Source organism: Dermochelys coriacea, chromosome 12, assembly GCF_009764565.3.
Source record: "Dermochelys coriacea isolate rDerCor1 chromosome 12, rDerCor1.pri.v4, whole genome shotgun sequence".
Taxonomy (NCBI): Eukaryota; Metazoa; Chordata; order Testudines; family Dermochelyidae; genus Dermochelys; species Dermochelys coriacea.
In genome coordinates this window covers 6,887,628-6,909,840 of record NC_050079.1, presented here as the reverse complement: position 1 = coordinate 6,909,840, position 22,213 = coordinate 6,887,628, and the positions used below count along the sequence as shown (strand labels likewise).

Below are 22,213 nucleotides of genomic sequence, written 5' to 3'. Positions count from 1 at the left end.
GAAAAGCTTGGCCCAACTGCTGTGCATTTAGAAGAGGAAATACACAGCAGGTGCAAAGGGAGACAGAGACGGGCCCGCAGCTTGGAGGTTCAGACAGCAGCACCCAGCACTTAACTGATGCTTAACCACCAAGAGCCAATGTTCAGAATGGCTCTGAGGTGGGCTGCCCTGCCAGGCTGCCAACCCCGCCGGGATCACCCTCCCCATTGCTTCCAGGCTAGGTACGTCTCCATGGAGCCTAACGGTCTCTCCTCTTCCCTTGTGCAGTGCGTGCCGAAGAGCTGCATACCATCAAGGGAGAGTTGAGCCAGATCAAAGCCCAGGTGGACAGTTTGCTGGAGAGTCTGGATCGGATGGACCAGCGGCGGGAGCGGCTGGCTGGGGAAAGAGGTAAGAGGAGAAGGAATGGGTGGGGGAGGCTGTTACATACACACGCACCACGCGGATGTGAGGGCCCAGCAGCTGGGCAGGAACGCCCCCCACACATGAGACTGTCCCCGGGATGCCCCTGGACTGGTTCTGAGGGAACAGCTCCAGAGTTGGCCGGGGGGCTGCAGTGTGGCTCGAGGCGCGCTGTGCAGACAGGATAGGTGCCATGCTCCCCCGGCTAAGCCGGCTGGTCTATTGCCTCCTAGGAACCTTCCCCGCTGTGCTCGCTAGCAGGACACTGCAGCCTGCTTCTTGGGAGGATTAGGGGGTGACTATTGGGCTCTTGGCTGGCTGCCGCATGGCCCTGGTTTGGCCGTCACAGACTAACAGTCCTTTGGGCTTCCCGCGTGACTTGTGAGCACATCCCTCCCAGGCAGAGCACCGAGCAGTCAGAGCCCTGGAGCCGCTGAAGGCCTCTGCTGTCTAGGGGCTGCTCTAATCTTGCAGGCTCCAAGGAGGGTGAGAAGAAGAAGAAGGCTCAAGTGAGCGAAGAGCCCTCGTATGCAGTGGGGGACTCGCTGCGGGAACTGCAAGGGAAGGAGGCCCCAGCTGCTGACGCGCAGAGCGACCTGAGGGACATCGACAGTGAGGAGGAGAGCACAGACACCGAGGAGACGGTAGGTCCCAGCAGAGCGCCTGTCGTGGGTGGGATTGCCAACTGTCTAATCACACAAATCCCGCCCCTTTGCTGAGGCCCCACCCTGCTCACTCCATCCCCCCTCTCTCCGTCACTGGCTCTCCCCCACCCTCCCTCACTTTCACTAGGCTGGGGCTGGGGCTGGGATTCGGGAGGGGTGTGGGATGCAAGCTCTGGGAGGGAGTTTGGGTGCTGGAGGGGGCTGGGGGAAAGGGATGTGGGCTCTGGGAGGGAGATCGAGTGCACAGGAGGAGACTTAGGACTGGGGCAAGGGGTTGGGGTGCAGGAGGGGGTGAGGGTTGTGGGCTCCAGCCGGGCAGCGCTCCCCTCAGGCGGTTCCCGGGCGGCGGTGCAGTGGGGCTAAGGTAGGCTCCCTGCCTGCCCTGGCCCCGCACCACTCCCAGAAGCAGCCAGCACATCCCTGCATCTCCTGGGGAGGGAAAGGGTCTTGGCATGCTGCCCACACCCTGAGCGCCAACTCCATAGCTCCAATTTCCCGGGAACTGCTGCCAATCGGAGCTGTGGGGGCAGAGCCTGCCTAAGCACCGCTGCGCGGCTCACTGGGAGCCGCCCAAGGTAAGCGGGGCCAGGGGGCTCCACACACCGCCCCCTCCGCGTGCCATTCTTAGACATGGCCGGCACGTCCCTGCGGCCCTAGGGGGGCACAGGGGGCCTGCATTAGCCCTGCTGTGCTGCCGGACTTTTAGCGCCTAAAATCTCCCAGCTTGGCTTCAGTAGCTTCTGGCAGATAGCGCCCATTCCGGGAGACTCCTGGCGAAACTGGGAGGGTTGGCAACCCTAGTTGTGGGCCCTGCATGGTGGAGGGCGGGGCCCAGCGCCTAGGCAGGGAGAGAGCTTTTGGCTGCTAGCTTTCTCTGGGCTTTAGCCAAATGGTCCTCACTTGCCTGCATGGGGAAATGTACTGTGCGTTCCCCAGAGCCACAGGAATGCTCATCTGCGAGCCCATGTGACTCAGCCTGCGTCCCCCCACTACCCAGTCATCACGCTAGGCTCCCCTGCACGCATTCAGCTGCCATTTGCAGGAGCTGCACTATGGGAGGGGGAGGGCTGCTGAGTGCATGTAGCCACTGGAGTGGAATGTTGCAGGTGTGGGCGTGCGGAGAGACGGGCACCGAGGCTGGGGGCATGGGATTGTGTGTGTTGAATGCCATGAATTAGTCGCTGGTTTGTGAGCTGGGGCCACCTGAGCTGAGTGCTGCTAGAACAGAGTTTTGTGAGAGACTTGGGCTCCTTGCAGGACAGCAGAGTCCCCCTGGGCTGTATCCCTAGCCAGCCAGTCCCTCTCCAGGCTAGAGCTGGCATGCCCAGGACACCAACACTGTAAACACTCCTGGAGCGAGGAGATGCCCAGGGAGCAGGCACTGCCTGATGCACACAACCCTGCCAAGGTGCCTCACCCGACTGCATCATAGCTGGGTGTGTTGGTAGCCTCTCCAGTGATGCAGGTGAGCCAGTCAAAGTGGCAGCCCCCCCAGGGCACTCATGGCATAACTAAGCAATTCAAGGGAACAGCACAGGGGCTGTTAAACAATTTTCTAACAAGCAGGCTTGTAACAGAGCATCATGATTTTGAAACAAATCCGTCTCATTTACTACTTTAATTCATAAGATAAATTACTACGAACTTAATAAATCAGGGCAACTTTGTCAACGATTGATACTGGGTACGCTTTGACTAACATTGTCCCATACAGGTGGAGCAGGGCAACATCACAGCCCTGCCATCTCCCTGCCTTCACTAACCCACAGGTAGCCATGTGCACACACGAGCGGGGCCACGTCTTTTGGTACATGTGGCTGATGCTGGCTGTTCTGGAAATGTGACCCACAAGGATGAGTAACGTAATATAGTAATGTAATCTCTTTGCAGATGAAAAACCACACATCAGACCCGGAGGGCAGCCAGTAAACGGACTGGGACACCACAGCCTTCCCCAGGTTGGCTAGCATTTCCTTTCCTGTGTTTGTATTTCTTTCAAGGCTGCTAGCTGGTGCCACCTATGACATGAGTGTACCTGGTCTCAGCGCTAGCGCAACAAAGCCGTGTCCCAGGCCACCTGAACTAGCGCCTCATCATTTCCGCCAGCACGAGACCCCCACCATGCTGAGGGAAATATCTGTGTTATGATTGTTCCTTTTAGCAGTGGAGGAAAAAAATGTAGTGTAGGGGAAGGGCAGGTAGAAAGCCCCTGAGGAGCTAGACTGTCTGGACCCTGGTGGTGTATTTAAGAACTATGTAGAAATCCAGGCAGCCCTCACTTTGTCCGCAAACTGCACTGTTGGAACAAGAGGATTTGTTGTTCTGTTGGCTCCCAGGCCATGCCATTGCTATACGCATCCATGTACCATGCAAAGGACTGCTGTCTCCCACTGCAAGGCTTCCCCATCCCAGACCCCACGTTACCCCTCTCCTACTCGGAGAACTAGCTGTCTAGCTAAGGCCATGTGCAGCATGGGTGCAGGATGGAGCTCCTGGTCATTCCGTTTTTCCTGTGTGTCTCATTGTGGATTCTTGCCCTGCCTCTGGGCCTTGATTGGTTGAGACGCATGGCGCTACAGGAAAAACACCACAGCTTTGGTCATTCTGCTCGAATGCCAGCTTCATCCGGCACCAAACAGGAACCTCCTGGGGACCCTTCCCATCGCCTCTCTGCATGCCCCACATCCCTGAGCTGGAAAACGAATCTCAGTGAACCTTGCAATGAAGCATGCCTAGAAAGAGCCAAAAATGTCATCCGCTAACGGGCACAGAAGGCCAACACTCTTGCCCAAGTTAACATTTAAGGCCCCATGTTCTCTGCACCATGTCGTTCAGAGCAGGATTTCCATGCCTTGAGCGGGATGGTCAGTTTCTAGCAGTACTGAAGAGCAAGCAGGGAAGCAGCAGGCATTTATTCCTGCCTCAGTCAATGCCTGCCACAAGCGCTAGCACAGGCTGCAGGGTGCTGATCCGCAGAGGAGCTTTTCAGACAAAACGCTCCAGGACTAGACTTGCTGCGTCCTTGTGGTGCTCATGGAAATCTCACAGCTGCAGAGCTCTGATGGGACAGAATTAGATTGTCAGCTACAGCTCATACCCTGGGGCCCATCCACATCCCTAGTGTTCAGCGCCCCCAGCCAAGGCTGCAGCATCTGTCAGAATTGCTGCTCGCTCTGCAGAGGCATAGCTGTTAACCAAGGGGAATCCCTTCCCATCAGGGCTGCTAGAGTAATAGACATTCCCCCTTCTGTGGAGTCACTAGGAAGTCCCAGAGAGAGAAATACCATTTCTATGTGCCAGCCTTTTAGAGGCAGGCAGAGACAGACTCTCTGGCCTGGAGATTTTACATCTAAACTTCAAGATTAGAGGACAGCACTGGGAGGCAGCTTTGAGCTCTACTCCCAGCTCTGACACTGGCCTGCTAGATAACCTTGGTCAAGTCACTTCTGCCTCAGTTTCCCCATCTGTGAAAGAGGGACAATATACAAACCACTGCACAGGTTCATTGGGAGACTTCAGCTGTTGACCTGTACATGAAACATTTGGACCTGGCCTTCAGCAGGAAAAAGGTGTATTAACCTACATAACAATCCTATGTAAACACGGCAGTTGTTTTTAACCTGTCTTATTAGGAGGGGTATTTGTTTTATAAGAGCACCCAGGTGCTCTAGCTCCAGGACCCCAATATGCGAAGTGCTGTACAAACATAGAACATAAAGATGACCCATGCCCCACAGAGCTCACCAGCCATGAGCTGGAGTCAGGCGAACGGGGGCACAAGGAACCCATGAGACCGCACTGGTCAGCAGGACAGGCAGAGGGCTCAGCACTCCAGCAGCCTCATTGATTTTTGTCGGCATTGCAGCAAAGGAAAGTTTTTAGGAAGTTTTGGAAGGTGGATAAGGAGGCAGCTCCAAGGATGCTTAGGGGGCATACCTACCAAGTGGGAGAGGCAGCCTGGGGAAGCACAAAGGGGCTTGTTTGAAGATGTAACAAGTGGGTGATGGAGAGTGGCCTCATGGTATAGTCAGAGGCAGGAGCCAGCATCTCACTAGTGAACAACAGATGGTAGGTTGGGTGGGGACAGGCTGTGAAGAGCCCCACAAGTTAAGACAAAGACTTCCATTTGATGCATTAGAAAGGGAGGCTGGTCATAGCAAACATGGGGGGGAAGCCAGCAGTTCACATTGGCCCGCTACAACTTGCCTTGTCTACACTTGGATTTTAACACAGGTTAAAAATGCAGCTAGATTCCTAGTGAAGCCCCAGCCTTTGAGACCCACAAATGGAAAGGGCTTCAAGCACTAGGTACAGCTTTACTATATGGATGCTGGTAGCAACCCAGTCCTGCTTGCCCAGGCAGTGTGGCTGAGAAACCGCCATCAAGCCAGTGCCCCTCCGTGGCTGTACAGAGCACCCCTAAGAAGCTGTAACTGTTTGCAAACTGGATAGCTGTGATTTTCCGCTGGCTCATAAAGGTTTTTCCTTTAGTCTCACATGGCTTCTATATACCATGCTATGTGATATGGTTCATAGTTACTTACCAGGAATTCCATGAGCAGCTTTACCAGAAATAAAAAAGGAGTATGATTATTTTCCCAGCAGGCTAATTCTTGCTATGTGAACAATGACATGCCCGTGCTTTGGGTTGTTTCACCTTCACCCAAAGAACCTGCATTCTCCCTCTATCCTCATACTACTGTGTTTTGGAACAATTGTAGCTCATTTCCATGTCCCTCATTTCTAGGTAGTCTCTCTCACGCTGGTAGGAAATTGTGTCTGTATTTCTGATTTGCTCTGGAAAAAGAGTGTATTTGTGTTGGAAGGAAAAATAATAAATTTGTATTTCTTTTCTCCGGTTATTCAGGAGTCTGATGCTTTGATTTTTACATCGGAGAGAGAACAGTCTTTGTCAAACTGCAGTGAGACAATGTCCCGGTTCTGGTCTGCAGGGAAATGCTAGATCTGGTTTCTATAGCATCCAGCTAGCCAAGTGTTCTAGATGCCTAACAATACGAGTAATGACTAATGCCAGCTGCAATTAAAATCAACATGCCCCATGCCACAGACCTCGGGGAATAAACTTGCTGTAAAAAGGGGACCATGGAACTAGCTGCCTCTTACAGAGAGGAAATTATGTGGCCACAAAGCCCCAGACTTCTATGGCTGCATCCCCTAAGGCTCAGGAAGCAGGATTGTTTGGCTAGAGAGAGAAAGGTAACTTGGACACAGCCCATTTCAGATGTTTGATTAAAACTAAAATCTTAATCTCTGCCTCCCAGAGGCAGCCAGTGGGAATAAAATGAATGCACTAGTAGACAGGCAGAAGCACAGCAACTAAGAGATTGAAAAGACTTATTAGGCTAGGTCATTTAGACCAACCTCCTGCTAACATAGGATTGTCCCTGTGCTATAGTATTTTGTGCATTGTGCAGTTTCATTTTAAATGGCTGGCTGATGGGATGCTGGGAAGGTCATTACACGGTGAGTGGACTGCCCCTTTCTGCACTAGAAGCAGTCTTATGGGTTTTTATAGAGCCTAATACAAGGGAGACCTGATCTCAATGAATGGGGCTGTTTGGGAGCAGGGGTGTAAATTGGGAGTGGGAATCTTTCTCCACCTGGACGCTTGCCAAGAGGAATTTTTAAAATCCTGAGGCAGCAGTCATGGAAGGAAGGACACCACTTGGACACTGCCCCTCCTCCACCCAGACCTTCCACAGGGGCAGCAGCACTGCCTGGGCAGTTTACCTCTGGCTTCTGGGGGGCCAAAAGGGGAATACTGATATTGATGAGGACTGAATCAGTTTCAGTACAGCTGCCCCAGTGACATAAGCAGAACGAAGGATTGAAAGGGTAGAGGAATTGGAACAGGGGAAGGTGGGGCAGAGGAGTGGAGGGCATAGAAGCCACATCACCAAAAGGCTAGCGTACACCAGATGGAAATAAACCCAGGAGGAGCCTGAAACAGATCTCAAAGGGGGAGAATAAAATGGCAGAATTGCTTCATTTTGGGTTAGAGAGTGTATCTGAGTTTCTTTCAATTACCAGCCTAGTTAATTGTGGTAGTGAATTGGACTGGGAGGTGAAAAATAAATAAGACATCTCTGCCTACAATGTCTGAAACCCATTTGACACACACACCAAAGGGGTGTGTGCAAATTCCCCTACAAACAAACATGACATCAAACAACTGCAGAACTCACTGCTGGAGTCTATCAACAGATTCCTCAATAGCTGATAAACTACTATTCTGTCTTCAAGGAGAAATCTTGAGCCCATGGATATCAATGCTAAAAAATCCACAAAAGTTACCTACCTTCTTGTAACTGTTGTTCTTTCAGATATGTTGTTCATGTCTGTTCCAATTAGGTGGACATGCACCGCTGGTGCTGCTGGAAATTTTTTCCCCTAGCAGTATCCTTCGGGTCGGCTCAGGCACCCCCTGGGGTTGCGTCTTTATGGTGCTGGATATAGGACCCTGCTGCCCCCCCCAGTTCCTTCTTGCCAGCTGCTGCGCCAGAGAAGTGGGTGGGTGGGTATTAGAAGGAACATGAACACATCTCGAAGAACAACTTATGAGAAGGTAGGTAACCGTTTTTTTCTTCGAGGGCTTGTTCATGTCAATTCCAATTAGGTGATTACCAAGCCCAAGTTTTGGAGGTGGGCTTGGAGCTCAAAGGTTCGCTGACAGTAGCACTGCACTACCAAAGGCTGCATTGTCTCTGGCCTGCTTGGTAATAGCGTAATGCGAGGTAAAGGTATGTATTGATGACCATGTTGCAGCTCTACAGATCTCCTGCATTGGAACATGGGCCAGGAATACTGCTGAAGATGCTTGCTCCCTCGTGGAGTACACTGTAAGCGGGAACGGGCAGGTACATTCGCCTGGTCGTAGCATGTCCGGATGCAGGATGTGATCCAAGATGAGATCCTTTGGGAGGAGACTGGAAGCCCCTTCATTCTGTCTGCTACTGCGACAAATAGCTGAATAGATTTCTGGAATGGTTTCGTTCGCTCGATGTAAAAGGCTAACGCCTGGCGAACATCCAACAAGTGAAATTTTTGCTCCCTGCTGCTTGAGTGAAGCTTAGGATAGAAAACTGAGAGAAAGATAGGTTTCAGAGTAGCAGCCGTATTAGTCTGTATTCGCAAAAAGAAAAGGAGTACTTGTGGCACCTTAGAGACTAACAAATTGATTAGAGCATAAGCTTTCTTGAGCTACAGCTCACTCTTTGGTCATCCGATGAAGTGAGCTGTAGCTCACGAAAGCTTATGCTCTAATCAATTTGTTAGTCTCTAAGGTGCCACAAGTACTCCTTTTGGAACTGGGAGACAACCTTAGGGAGGAATGCCGGATCAAGTCTGAGCTGAACCATGTCCTTATAGAACACAGTGTATGGAGGCTCATAAGTTAATGCCTTGAGCTCTGACGCACTCCTGGCTGATGTTATCGCTATCAGGAATGCTACCTTGTATGAGAGATACAACAAGGAACATGTCACCAGCAGTTCAAAGGGCGGCCTCATCAATCTGGACAGGAGTAGTTTAAGGTTCCAGGCCGGGACCAGCTGTTATACATGAGGATAAAGTCTGTCAAGACCCTTTAGGCTCACCATCAGGTTGGTGAAGACCAACTGACCTTGCATGTCTGGATGGAAGGCCAAGATAGCAGCCAGGTGGACCTTTATTGAAGACAGGGTAAGCCCTTGCTGTTTGAGGTGGAGAAGGTAGTCCAAAATAACAGGTATGGATACTAAAGTTGGAGATGAAAGCTGTTGTGAAGACCAAATTGAGAATCTCTTCCATTTGGCCAGGTAGTGGGCTAGAGGAAGGTTTTCTATTACGGAGAAGGACTTGGCTGACTGGGTCCGAACAGGCGAGCTCATCGGATTCAGCCATGGAGTGTTCACATGAGATGCAGTGATTTGAGCTTCGGGTGCTGAAGATGGCCGTGATTTTGAGTTATCAAGTCCAGGAAGGGTGATTGGGGTGCCATGGACATTTCCAGAAGGTACGCCCTGGCCTGTGTAGAGTCCTATAAACTCTATCCATTGCACGGGGAATAGGATGGACTTCTGTACATTCAGAAGGCGGCCCAGATCATCAAACGTAGCCCTTATGAAGCCGACGTGTGCCTCCACATACACCCTGGAGCAGCCCTTCTTAGCCAGTTGTCAAGATACGGAAACAACTGCACCTGTTGCTTCAGCAGGAACGCAGCCATGACTGACATACACTTGGTAAACACTCGAGGAGGCCGAACGGGAGGACTATGAATTGGTAATGAATGTGGTTCACCACAAATGTGAGGTAACTTCTGTGGGATGGCGTGATTGAAATATGAAAGTAATGTCCCTTCAGGTCGAGGGTGGCATACCAGTCCCCCGGATAATGAAGGCCAAAGAGACCATGCGGAACTTCAGTTTCTTCATGAACCTGTTGAGATGTTGCAAGTCTAAGACGGGCCTGAGTCTTCCTTTGGCTTTCGGTATTAGGAAATACTGGGAATAGAAGCCTTTGCCCCATAGCTCCTGAGGAACCTCTTCCACTGCCCTCAGCATTAGGAGTGAGTGTACCTCCTGCGTGAGGAGTTGCTCATGAAAAGGGTCCCTGAAGAGGGATGGGGAAGAGGAGAGAGGGTGGGATGGATCTGGTGTCCGGACTGGTGTGTCGCCCGAGGCGCATCTTCAAAAGTTTTGTTTCTGGCCAGAGGACTGCTTTGTCTGACCAGAGCCCAGGCCTGACGAAGGGTGAGGCCTCTTCCTATTGTTTCTATTCCGCCTGTGAAAGAAGTCTTGCCTATTTTGAGGCTGGTAAAAACGAGGTGGAGGCTGCAGCTTAAAGTGTTTCCTTTAATTAGCCGGAATATGGAAGCCAAGGGATGTGAGGGTGGCCCTTGAGTCCTTCAGGCTGTGGAGCCGGGAATCTGTTTTCTCAGAAAACAGGGCTGAACTCTCAAAGAGGAGTTTTGTATTGTTTGCTGGACCTTGTAACGGAGCCCAGAGACCGGCAGCCAGGAGCTCCTTCTCATAGCTATCCCTGAGGCCATATTGTGGGACACTGAGTCAGCCACATTTAGGGCTGCCTGAAGTGAAGCACGGGCAACCAGTTTCCCTTCCTCCATGAGGGAGGAAAACTCCGCCCTGGAGTTCTCTGGTAACAGCTTCGTAAATTTTGCCATCACTCTGCAGGTGTTGTAGTTACACCTGCTGAGGTCCAACTTTTTCGCTTCCCGATTTTTGGGGATGGTCCCTGAAAGCCTTGGCGCTCCCTCTCATTTGCCACAGCCACCACTAGGGAGTCCAGCAGGGGGTGGGTATAGAGGTGCTCGTAGCCTCTAGAGAGAACAAAGTATTTCCTCTCATTTTTCTTTGCTGTGGGCGGCTAAGAGACAAGGGTCTGCCAGAGAGTTTTAATGGTGTCACTAATAGTTGTTAATAAGTTGCAGAACAACATGGAAGGGGCCCGAAGTGGTGAGGATGTCAACCGTAGGGTCTGATGCCTCCATCCCCTCCTCAGCCTGGATTGCCAGGTTCTGTGCCACCCTCCTAAGAAGTTGTTGGAGCTCTCTGCTGTCCTCCAGGGCAGAGGCTTTCGACATTCCCGCCACCGCCTCATCAGACGAAGACAAGGACAAGACCCTAGCTACCAGCGGGTCCTGTTCACTGCTCTTGGTGCCGAGGGGATCTCAGGGTGCTTGTTGTTCCGGCGCGGCCCCCGGTACTGGAGCGATCAATGCGGATGCTGGTATCAGTGTCATGTCGGAGGTGCTGAGTGCATCGATACCAGTTCCAGTTGGGTTGGTGTGATCAGACCCTGGTCACACTGGGATGGCAAAGGAGCAAAGGTAGTTGACCCTGAGTAAGACCACTGGCTTTGGTGGAAAGCCCAGGGGGTCCAAAAAGACCACTGAGCAGGGGGCTACCACTGTCTCGGCCACAGTGCCAACTGAAGGTGGCGTCTCTGCCTGTCCGATCTGGAGAGGAAGGACTCCATGTAGGAGGACCAGGGAGGAGCAGTTCCACTCGGTGCCGGAGAGCGGCATTTAGAGCTAGGAGACTGCTGCTCTCCCCCGTGTGCGCTTGTTGATGGCACCAGAGACTGGAGTCGAGGGGATGGTGACAAACGCGAAATCATTATCGGTTTGCCCATAGACAGCACCGGAGGTCTCACGGATGCCCCTGTGACTGACACGAGTGTCCTGTCTCATTTTGGGAGGGGAGGGCGGCGACATGAGGGTGATAAGGTCTCTCGCCACCTCGAATGCCTCTGGTGTGGATGGCATCTGTAGATCACAGCCCTCACTGACCAGTGACGGGGGCCCGGACTCAACTGGCCCCACGTAGGGGCAGGAGTCAATGTGACCCTTGAAGCAGAGGCCGCATGGCCCGACGCAGGTCTTATGGTAGCTGGCTCCTTTTGAGCTGGTCTGGGCGCAGGGGAGCGGCCCCTTTCGGGCTTTTTCTTTTTATAAGGCACTGGTGAATGCAAGTGGTACTGGCCCCTGTCCTGTTGGAGCTGAGAGGCTCTACTTGAGTCCTTCCTTGGTGCCGTTTCGTGTGCTGGCGGTGCCAGAGCACTCCACACTGATGAGGTGCTCGGGGTTGGCTCTGCCAAGCCAGGGTCCAATTGCAGACAGAGAGCTGCCTCCATGAGGATTAACTTGAGGCACTACTCTCTCCTTGTGTGTCCTCAGATAGAAACTTCTGCAAGTTTTGCAGTGTTCTTTCTGATGAGCTTCCCCAAAACACTTTAAACAAGAACGGGGGTCACTCTTGGGCATAAGCTTGCCACAAGCTTTGCAGGGTTTAAAACCTGGAGACTGAGGCATGCCAAAGTACTGGGAAGAAAGCGTGCGTCTGGGGAAACCCCCAAATAAAACTTGTATTTAAAACTACTAACCACTATGTAAACTAACTGTATACAAGAACAACACTACAACTGCTAGATGCTTGCCAAAGCAAGAGTGAGTGTTCCAGCTAATGGTCACAGGCAGTAAAAGGGAACTGAGGAGGTGGCAGGTTGGCAGGGCCCTATATCCAGCGCCATAAAGGCGCGACCCCAGGGGGCGCCTGAGCCAACGGATACGGCTAGGGAAAAATTTTCCGGCTGCCGTGTACACAGCCTATGCACACCTAATTGGAATTGACGTGAACAAGCACTCTAAGAAGAATCCCATTGCTTTCAGTGGAGGCAGGATATCACCCAGTGGTTTCCTAGTAAACATAGGGCTATCAGAGGCTGTTGTTTAGTAGCCCGGTGTGCTGCTATATATACTGATTGGCAAAAAATGCGTATAGCTTTATTGAGCCTGGAGAATAAATAGACAAGATGAGTAGCATGATACTGAGTGCAATAACTAGCTTCCTCTGCAATACCTAATTGAGCTAATAACATACACAGTTTTTGACCCAAGGAAGGAAATATTTGTGCTCCAATAGTTTGTGTATAAGTTATTTATTGCTCTAATTAGATGCTGTTCATTATCTCCCTTGTCCACCTTGTTCATTGTGAATGGCTCGCTTTGATTTGTTCATGTGTGACTGGAAATTGAGCTGGGACCTACTCTGTTATGGAGATCTATGGACAAACTGTAGAGATGCAGAAGCCAGAGTTTACGGACAGAACAGACCATAGTCTGTGTTTATATTTTCTGAAACCTGGTGAGCAGAGTGTCTTTTTGGTGTCCTCTTCCTGTTTCCTCACTACAGCACAGATAACCACTTTCCACTGCTGAACTGTGGTAGGAAGAGTGTCCCTCTACCAAACCTTCAACATCCCCATCAGATGCAACTTGGCTAGTCACATCCTTTACCTCCCTCACAGAGGTGTTATGAAACTTAATTTCCCAAGGCCTATGAAGTGCTTTGAGATCCTCCAATGAACTGTGCTACACAGCAAAGAATTATTTATTTTTGGTCTTATCAATTGGCCTTTCTGCTTCAAGAAAGCCATATTATAGTCACTGGCCAAGGACTTCCTAGAACCCAACCCCACCCTGAGGGGAAGGATTGGTCACTCTCCATAGCACTATCTACCTACAACCAGCCTTATGGAGATTGGAGACAGTTGGATCTAACCCCAGTCTAGACAGACTTTTAGAAGGCACAGTCAGAAGTGCTAGCACACAAGGTTGGCCTATGTCTCTTAAGTTCACTTAACCCTAAGCTTCTCCAATTTACTTTGGTAAGGGACATTGGCCCTCACCTTAGAGAGGGGTTCCTCTTTCCTCATTTCATGCCACCTCTTGCCCTGACACCAGTACAGAGGCCTTGATGCGGAGTGCTTCCAGATCAGTTTATCAGCTGCTAGGTAACAAACAGGTTATTACCTTCTTCCACCATATTTCCTAGCAACTGTCAGCTGACAAATGAATCAAGAGCTATATAAAACAACCATTAACTCAAAGCATCCTGCCTGCTGGAGCTCTGCTTGATTTCTGGTACCAGTTACAACTCACCACAGGGGAGAGAAATTCAGACACTTTAAAACATCTTCCTTCCACCCCTGATCCCACGTTCATCCACGGTACTCTGTAGCTTATCTTCAGCTCAGAGCTACAACCAATAGCGGTTATAACTAAAAATCAGCAAATAAGCTTAAAGAGTTTTGCACAAGCCCACTCTACTATTGCCTCCATGTCCTACCAATAATCAACCTTCCTGGAAGGCAGCTGTGACAGCACATAGCTCTAGCCAGTATCAGACTGATGTCTCCCGCCTCAGCCCAAACAAAGTGTTTTATAAAGTTAAAAAGTCAGTGTTGCCTTGTGACCCTTGCATTCTACTTTGTAAGCCTTTGCCTGGCATAAATTAGTGTGTTGTTCTGCCAATGAGAAACAGTTGCTAGATAAGAGAGGAAGGATGGCGTAATAGTTATGATATCATCCAGGACACCTGGGTTCAATTCCCTGCTCCACTAGACTCACTTAGGGCTAGGTCTTCCCTGCAAAAACAGATTGTTTTTACATTGTGATCACTACTGCCGCCTTGTAAAAGTCTAGGAGACAAAGCACAACTATGTTTGTTCCTCAGTGTAGCTAGTCAAGATCAACCCAATACCCCTGCACCATGCGGCTGATCTTGGTTAGCTACATCCAGGTAAAGCTACAGTGCCTTGCCTTCCCTAGGATTTCACACCAAGATAGCTATCTTGATGGAAAAACGCACCTTTCTTGCCGCAAAGACAGGCCTTGTCTCTTGATGCCTCCGTTCCCATCTGTGCAATGGTGATAAGAACACTTCCCTATCCCCTGGGGGGTGTTGGGAGGATAAAAACGTTAAATACTGTGCTCAAATACTACTGATGGGGGCGTATAGGTAAGAACAGCCCCATACTGGGTCAGACCAAGATCCATCTAGCCCAGTATCCTGTCTTCCAACAGTGCCCAATGCGAGGTGCCCCAGAGAGAATGAACAGAACCGGTAATTACCAAGTTATCCATCCTCTGTCACCCATTCCCAGCTTCTAGCAAACTAGGAACACCATCCCTGCCCATCCGGGCTAATAGCCATTGATGGACCTGTCCTTCATGAATTTATCTAGTTCTTTTTTGAACCGTTATAATCTTGGCCTTTGGCAAGGAGTTCCACAGGCTGACTGTGCATTGTGTGAAAAAAATATTTCCTTGTGTTTGTTTTAAACCTGCTGCCTATTAATTTCATTGGTGACCTTTAGTTCTTGTGTTATGAGAAGGAGTAAATAACACTCCCTTGGTTACTTTCTCCACACCAATCATTAATTTATAGACATCAATCATATCCCCCCTTAGTTGCCTTTTTTCCATTTAAGGGATATCAATAACATCATCACCTCTGCATAAACACTAACAGCTGTAATGCCTTACCCTCTAGGACAAGACTCAAACCCAGTCCAGCTGTTACAATGTGCTGTTCAGTAACCTTGGTGAAATTTGTTGCTGTCAATCCAGTTTCTAAAGCAAAGTTTTACATAATTTCCCTTTTCCATATGAGCAGAGGCTGCAAAGCTACCCTCTCCACACTCGAGGTGACCCCTACGGCTCAGAGCTGGAGAGTGGGCAGCAGGTGAAAGCTAGCACTGCCACCTACATTGTATCTGATGTGTGGATAAGTATGGATTTTTAGTCTGCAGGGCTGGGAACCTGGCACTTTTCACCAACACAGATTTCACTTAGAAAATGTTCCCATCAAAGGGCCCATTAAAGAGGAGAGGATTAATTAAGATGCTCACACAGATCAAAGCCAAGAAAAAGGGAACTTCACAGTAAGATGATTTATTATAGAAAAATGTTTCCCATCCAATCAATTATCTTTGGTCGTGAATTACAAAAAGGTCTTATATATGCACTGGATTTTACTGGGAGGTGGTTTCTGACTGTTGCTCACAGTTTAGTCACAAAGCATAAAGGCGACACCCAAACCCTTTCATCATCACTTCTGTCTGGAACACATCTCCCAGTCAATACAATCCAGGGGCTGGGTGAGTTACACTATTACAGCAGATTCAGCATGAAGGATCTCATTACCAATTCTTCCTATTGTGGTCAATTATTAACGCAGGCAACATGAAAAGAATGCAAGTGTACATGAAGCCCACAGAAAGGAAAAAAAAAACTGCATTAGTACATGTCCATTGTATTGAGAATTTGAGTTAATTGGCACCTCTGCCAATTAAGCATTGACAGACAATAAAGAACCCCTACTGAGCAGATTTGCAACCAGAGAGGTGGTAAGAAAGGACCAGATCAAACCAAAATAATCACACTAGCCTACACTAGCATGGTTCCTGCCATTTTTAGGGAAAGAGAAATGAACACCAGGAAAAATGCAGTCTCAATTTTCAGGGGAAGAGTTAAGATATAATCAACAAATGTCACAAAAAAAAAAAATCACAGAAAAACATTTCAAACCATCTAATAAAACGCATCTCTGGTGATCAGCAGTATTTCTTGCCATATCCTAGCCGTCAGTTAGGAGTCAACGGAAACCTTTTAAAATCTAAGGCAGGAGGGACAGGTTTTTTTTTTTTCTGGAGCACACACTAAATACATTTATACACACCAAAATATCAAGGAAGTCTAATCCTCCCAATGGAAAGATTGGACTGCTTCAAATTTTTGCATAGAACCAACAACCTGCAAAACCCAGTTAATATCTCAGTGGCACCCGCTGAACTGTATTAACCATAAAGTACAAAACCATTTCTACTATACTTTAAAAACACTTAAGAGTAGACAGTTGTATGGAGGATGATAGCTGCCACGGGCACAATGTGCCACTGGGTGTGGGAAACTTGCCCTAAAGTTTGCCACAGTTTCTGTAACTTCTGCAGCGTTAAGTCTCTTCTACAAGACGTCTCCAGCTCACCCCTCTCAGTTCTGGAGTTGAGAAGAAAAGAAAAGAAAAAAAATCCCTCCGTATGTTCTCGCTCCAGATTCTGCCTCCTGTTTTCAGTCCCAATTTCGGTTGAAATGTCCACAATTTTCCCATCATGCAGGTGCAGAATTTTCCTCAGGGCATGGGGGCTGCTTGATCCCCAGTGGAAATGTCTATGATGCGTTCCCCGTGGAAGACAGGCCCCAGCTTGGCTCTTTTCCTTGCTGAGTGGAGCAGCCCCAGGCAGGGGCCACACCGCCTCCTTGTTGGATCCCCAGTGGGGCTTTCCCTTTGGAGCAGGCGGCGCTGCTGCGCGGATCGGTTACGCAGCCCCATGAGCAGTCCAGCAGCCGGAGGCTGCGATTGCGGCTCTGCCCCCCACCCCAGCAGTGGGGCAGGTCTCCAGCTGTCTTGCGGGGGCGGGGGAAGGCTGCTGACCTGCTCACCAGGCGCGAGGGGGGGGCCGATCTCAAATCACAGATTTGCTGGCAAGAAGGGGCTGTGCTGCTAGGACCCCCCCAGATTATCTCTGGGAGCGGGGCTGCCCCATACCCTGGAGGACAGGGGCTTGCGTCCGTTACCCGGGAAGGGGAAGCAGTCGGCACCGGTTTGAGGGAGCTAGGGGCCGGTCGCTGGGGGGCCGTCGTTGATCCCCGGCCCCGCCCGCCTTGGCTCAGGCGCTGGCCCCGACGGCCCGCGGGCCCTGGGCCGCCCGGCGCTCGGCGGCGCGCAGCAAGCTGCGCCGCAGCACCGGGTAGAGGCGCTGGCAGCCCTCCAGGCCGAGGCGCAGGGCCTGGGCCCAGCTCTCGGGCGGCCCGCCCTGGCCGCTGCCCAGCAGCCCGGCCACCTGGTTGAGGCCGGGCATGAGGGCCACGGTGAGGCGGGCGGCGGCCCCGCGCTCCTCCGCCTCGCCGGGCTGCAGCAGCCAGGCGCCGCCGGGCCCGGGCGCGCGGCACAGGCCGCAGCCCACCACCAGGTCGAACATCTCCACGCCCGCGTCGGCCAGCGCCAGGGCGGCGGCGGAGAGCGCGGCCGCCAGCGCCGAGCCGCCGTCCTGTAGCACGAGCGCCGTGAGCTCCAGCCGCGCGCGCGGGTAGCGCGCCAGGCGCACGGCCGGCGCCAGCGCCTCCTGCAGCGCCAGGCCCAGCTCGCGCTCGCGGGCGGCGGTGGCAGGGCCGGGCCGCGGGCGCGCGCCGCGGGCGGAGAAGGGCGCGCGGCGGAACTCGCACAGCAGCCGGCCGCGGCCCTCGGCCGCCTCGCGCGGCCCGCGCACGGCGCACAGCACCTTGGTGCCGCCGGCCAGCTCCACGTAGGCCGAGCCCTCGGCCTGGCTCAGCAGCCCGGCCCGCGCCAGGAGCGGTCGCAGCGCCGCCGCCTCCCGGCCCGGGGCGTCCGGGCCCGCCTCGCCAGGCGGCGCGTACAGCAGCGGGGCCTGCGACTCCTCCGGGCCCGGAACGCGCCGGTGGTCCAGCGCCATGGCGGCCCGCTGTGCTCCGCCGACAGGCAGCGGGGCGGGGCCGGGGGCGGGGGCGGGGCCGACGGTAACGGGCTGGCGGCGCTAACCGCGGGGATTAGCAGGCGGCGGCGGTCAGGGCGGGGCCCCTCGGCAGGGACAGAGCGGGCCCTACACGCAGGGGGTGGGGCGGACGCCCCCCATGGGGAACGGGCACTGAGCCTCGCGCTCCCCCTCCCTCCCTGCGGTACGATGCGTGGGGCCCGCCTGGCACCAGGCACCCTTGGCGGGGCGGCTGGGGCCCAAGGTCGGTGCAGTGGCCGTTGGCAGAGGCAGCGTGGGGCCCATTGCGCGAGTCCAGGCACAGGAGCCGCTGTCTAAGCTGGTGGCTGGGCTGAAGGGGAAGGGGAAGGGGAAGGGGACCTATGTTCCAGGGCTTACTGTTGCAGTGCCCCCGACTAGCCTTCTTCTCCCTGTAACCTCCGAACCCGCATGGGGCAGCACTTCACCGAGAGAATGACAGGGATGCTGGGTATTTTTGTGCCACAATCACTCCTCTGCAAACACACACCCTACCTAGCCCCTGCTTCCCTCAGGATCATGCCCCCACAAGGCTGGGCTCCCCTCCTGCCCGAGACACAAGACCGTTCCAGATTTTTCCAAGCTGGCACCCTCTCACTAAACTGACTCAATTACATCAGTGCTAACCTCTACCATCCATGCACTATACCAGCACAAAATGGGGCTTATGCTGGTTTGGGTTAGGTTGCATTGAGCCCTGAGGCATATTTGTAAAGTATCTGTGGGGCCATACGTGCTCTGGTTTCCTATGCTTCATTCTTCCTTTCCTCATTCCTCCTTTATGGAAGCCCGGAGTCCGATTCATAAGGGAAGCAGCATAAGGCCATTACAAGATATCACTAAGGCTACGCTAGGGCAAAGCCACCCTCCAACCCCTTCCCCTGTCCCTAGTGCAAGCCTCTCTGGATACACTGCTCCTTTCCCTGTCTCTCCCAGTGCACAGTGAAAAGCAGCTCTTAGGACATATGAACCACTGGATTCATTAACTTGTTCTTTTTGCTAGTAGCAGGCACTACTGCGAAGGGTAGAATCATCTGATTAATATGCGGCTCCCAGCAAATCAAAATGGCAACACTTAATTTTTCATTAACCATCACAGAATATCAGGGTTGGAAGGGACCTCTGGAGGTCATCTAGTCCAAGACCCTGCTCAGAGCAGGGCCAATCCCCAATTTTTGCCCCAGATCCCTAAATGGCCCCTTCAAGGATTGAACTCTCAACCCTGGGTTTAACAGGCCAATGCTCAAACCACTGAGCTATCCTTCCACTCCTTTTAAGTTCACAGCACTCATTTTATTAACATTGACCCTATGCTCACAGTTCCAAGCAGAGAGAGGTTTTCCCAGCTAAAGGCAGGAGATATAACTAGAGCAGCTTAGATTAATACAGCTTCCCACATTATCTACAGCTGGGTAACTGACAAAATAGGTAAGGGACAAAATAACGTAGCAGCTTGGATCCCAGCTCCAACACCCATTCTAATTACAGCTCATGCTTCCAGTGGTTGTAACAGGAAGGGGGGGAAGTTGGTATTCACAGACTCTTGGATTTCATGCTTTTTAATTTATTTTAGAAGGTTAACAATATTTACTAATATTTTGCACCTTGGACTGTGCTCTGCAGACTTTACATTAGCTAGTTAATCTTCACAGCAGCCCTAGAAAGTAGGTCAGTATTATCAGCTCAATTTTAGACAAGGACCAGATACAGAGGGGTGAAAATGAAGTGACTTAACCAAGGATACAGCAGGAGACCTTAGAGCTGGATTAGGACATGAGTTGCTGGCTCTCTATCCCTTGTTTTGATCACTACAGCATGATTCTGCTTTTAGTCTGCTAATTCCTCAAGCGGATGGATTCAGAAGGAATCACGTGCAGTATCTGTCTCCACAGACCTCATTAGAGTAAACTGTAACCCATCAGCCAGGCTGATGAGAATGAGGAGGGAGTTGACAGCATTCCATTATGTGCCATGAGCCAGTGTAGGGGCATTAGGTCAGTTCTTCAACTCGCCCAGGTGGAGCTTGGCAAAGTCTGTGGCCAGTTTCAGAGCCTCCTTTAAGCAGCCAACGTTCTTGCCTGTAGCCTGGGCAGAGACATCTTTCCCACCACCTTTGCCATCCAGCAGCCCCGACACCTCCTGCACCCATTGGCTGGCCTTCAGGCCCTTGTGGGCTACCTCCTGGAAAAACAAGAGAGTTCAGATTATTATAAAGACAGCAAGGTTTGGAGTCAATTCCAGTGACTGCTGGGGGAAGGCAGGATATCCAGGCTCTGGGCTGTAGTTGACAGTGCCAGGGGTTGAAGGAGCCGTCTTCCCCAGATAGGCGGGCAAGAGCCCCCATCTTTGTTTACATCAGTGGCTCAGACTACTGTACCCCTTTCAGGAGTCTGATTTGTGTTGCATACCCCAAGTTTCACCTCACTTAAAAAACTACTTGCTTCCAAATTCAGACAAAAATACAAAAGCATCACAGCACAGTAGTACTGAAAAATTGCTTATATGGTCAAAATGAGAAAGTAATTATAAAAGAAATCAATTAGAATATAAATATTAAGAACATAAGAATGGCCACATTGGGTCATAGATTCATAGATACTAAGGTCAGAAGGGACCATTCTGATCATCTAGTCCGACCTCCTGCACAACGCAGGCCACAGAATCTCACCCACCCACTCCTACGAGAAACCTCATCTATGTCTGAGCTATTGAAGTCCTCAAATCGTGGTTTAAAGACTTCAAGGAGCAGAGAATCCTCCCTCAAGTGACCCATGCCCCATGCTACAGAGGAAGGCGAAAAACCTCCAGGGCCTCTCCAATCTGCCCTGGAGGAAAATTCCTTCCCGACCCCAATATGGCGATCAGCTAAACCCTGAGCATATGGGCAAGATTCATCAGCCAGATACTACAGAAAATTCTTTCCTGGGTAACTCAGATCCCATCCATCTAATATCCCATCTCAGGGGATTAGGCCAATTTACCATGAATATTTAAAGATCAATTAATTACCAAAAATCACATTATCCCATCATACCATCTCCTCCATAAACTTATTGAGTAGAATCTTAAAGCCAGATAGATCTTTTGCCCCCACTACTTCCCTTGGAAGGCTATTCCAAAACTTCACTCCTCTGATGGTTAGAAACCTTCATCTAATTTCAAGTGTAAACTTCCTGGTGGCTAGTTTATACCCATTTGTTCTTGGGTCCACATTGGTGCTGAGCTGAAATAATTCCTCTCCCTCTCCTGTATTTATCCCTCTGATATATTTATAGAGAGCAATCGTACCTCCCCTCCACCTTCTTTTGGTTAGGCTAAAGAAGCCAAGCTCCTTGAGTCTCCTTTCATAAGACAAGTTTTCCATTCCTCGGATCATCCTAATAGCCCTTCTCTGTACCTGTTCCAGTTTGAATTCATCCTTTTTAAACATGGGAGACCAGAACTGCACACAGTATTCTAGGTGAGGTCTCACCAGTGCCTTGTATAACGGTACTAAAACCTCCTTATCCCTACTGGAAATGCCTCTCCTGATGCATCCCAAAACCGCATTAGCTTTTTTCACAGCCATATTACATTGGCAGCTCATAGTCATCCTATGATCAACCAATACTCCAAGGTCCTTCTCCTCTTCCATTACTTTTAATTGATGCGTCCCCAACTTATAACTAAAATTCTTATTAATCCCTAAATGCATAACCTTACACTTCTCACTATTAAATTTCATCCCATTACTATTACTCCAGTTTACAAGGTCATCCAGATCCTCCTGTATAATATCCCGATCCTTCTCTAAATTGGCAGTACCTCCCAGCTTTGTATCATCTGCAAACTTTATGAGCACACTCCCACTTTTTGTGCTAAGGTCAGTAATAAAAAGATTAAATAAGACTGGTCCCAAAACCGATCCCTGAGGAACTCCACTAGTAACCTCCTTCCAGCCTGACAGTTCGCCTTTCAGTAGGACCCGTTGCAGTCTCCCCTTTAACCAATTCCTTATCCACCTTTTGATGTTCATATTGATCCCCATCTTCTCCAATTTAACTAATAATTCCCATGTGGCACGGTATCAAATGCCTTACTGAAATCTAGGTAAATTAGATCCACTGTGTTTCCTTTATCTAAAAGATCTGTTACTTTTTCAAAAAAAGGAGATCAGGTTGGTTTGGCACGATCTACCTTTTATAAAACCATGTTGTATTTTGTCCCATTTACCATTGACTTCAATGTCCTTAACTATTTTCTCCTTCAAAACT

The 22,213-nt window shown here is 50.8% G+C and overlaps 3 protein-coding genes across 3 annotated transcripts in view; 1 reads left to right on the top strand and 2 right to left on the bottom strand.

Annotated features, from left to right (window-relative positions):
- LOC119841380 (RNA-binding Raly-like protein) overlaps positions 1-5,929 on the top strand; it is a 51,767-nt gene extending 45,838 nt beyond the window's left edge. The window contains exons 5-7 of the mRNA XM_038368756.2: positions 268-390; positions 877-1,046; positions 2,958-5,929. Coding sequence (XP_038224684.1) covers positions 268-390; positions 877-1,046; positions 2,958-2,996 — 332 coding nt within the window. The 3' untranslated portion in view covers positions 2,997-5,929. The remainder of the gene's footprint in view (positions 1-267; positions 391-876; positions 1,047-2,957) is intronic.
- Positions 5,930-15,308: 9,379 nt separating this feature from the next.
- Positions 15,309-17,974, bottom strand: EXOSC6 (exosome component 6). Its single transcript, XM_038368758.2, has one exon. The coding sequence runs from the start codon at positions 17,901-17,903 to the stop codon at positions 17,100-17,102; it is 804 nt and encodes a 267-aa protein (XP_038224686.1). The 5' UTR covers positions 17,904-17,974; the 3' UTR covers positions 15,309-17,099.
- A 1,534-nt stretch (positions 17,975-19,508) lies between these two features.
- The window catches only part of AARS1 (alanyl-tRNA synthetase 1), a 55,249-nt gene continuing 52,544 nt past the window's right edge, over positions 19,509-22,213 (bottom strand). Inside the window, exon 21 of the mRNA XM_038368233.2 lies at positions 19,509-20,141. Coding sequence (XP_038224161.1) covers positions 19,956-20,141 — 186 coding nt within the window. The 3' untranslated portion in view covers positions 19,509-19,955. The remainder of the gene's footprint in view (positions 20,142-22,213) is intronic.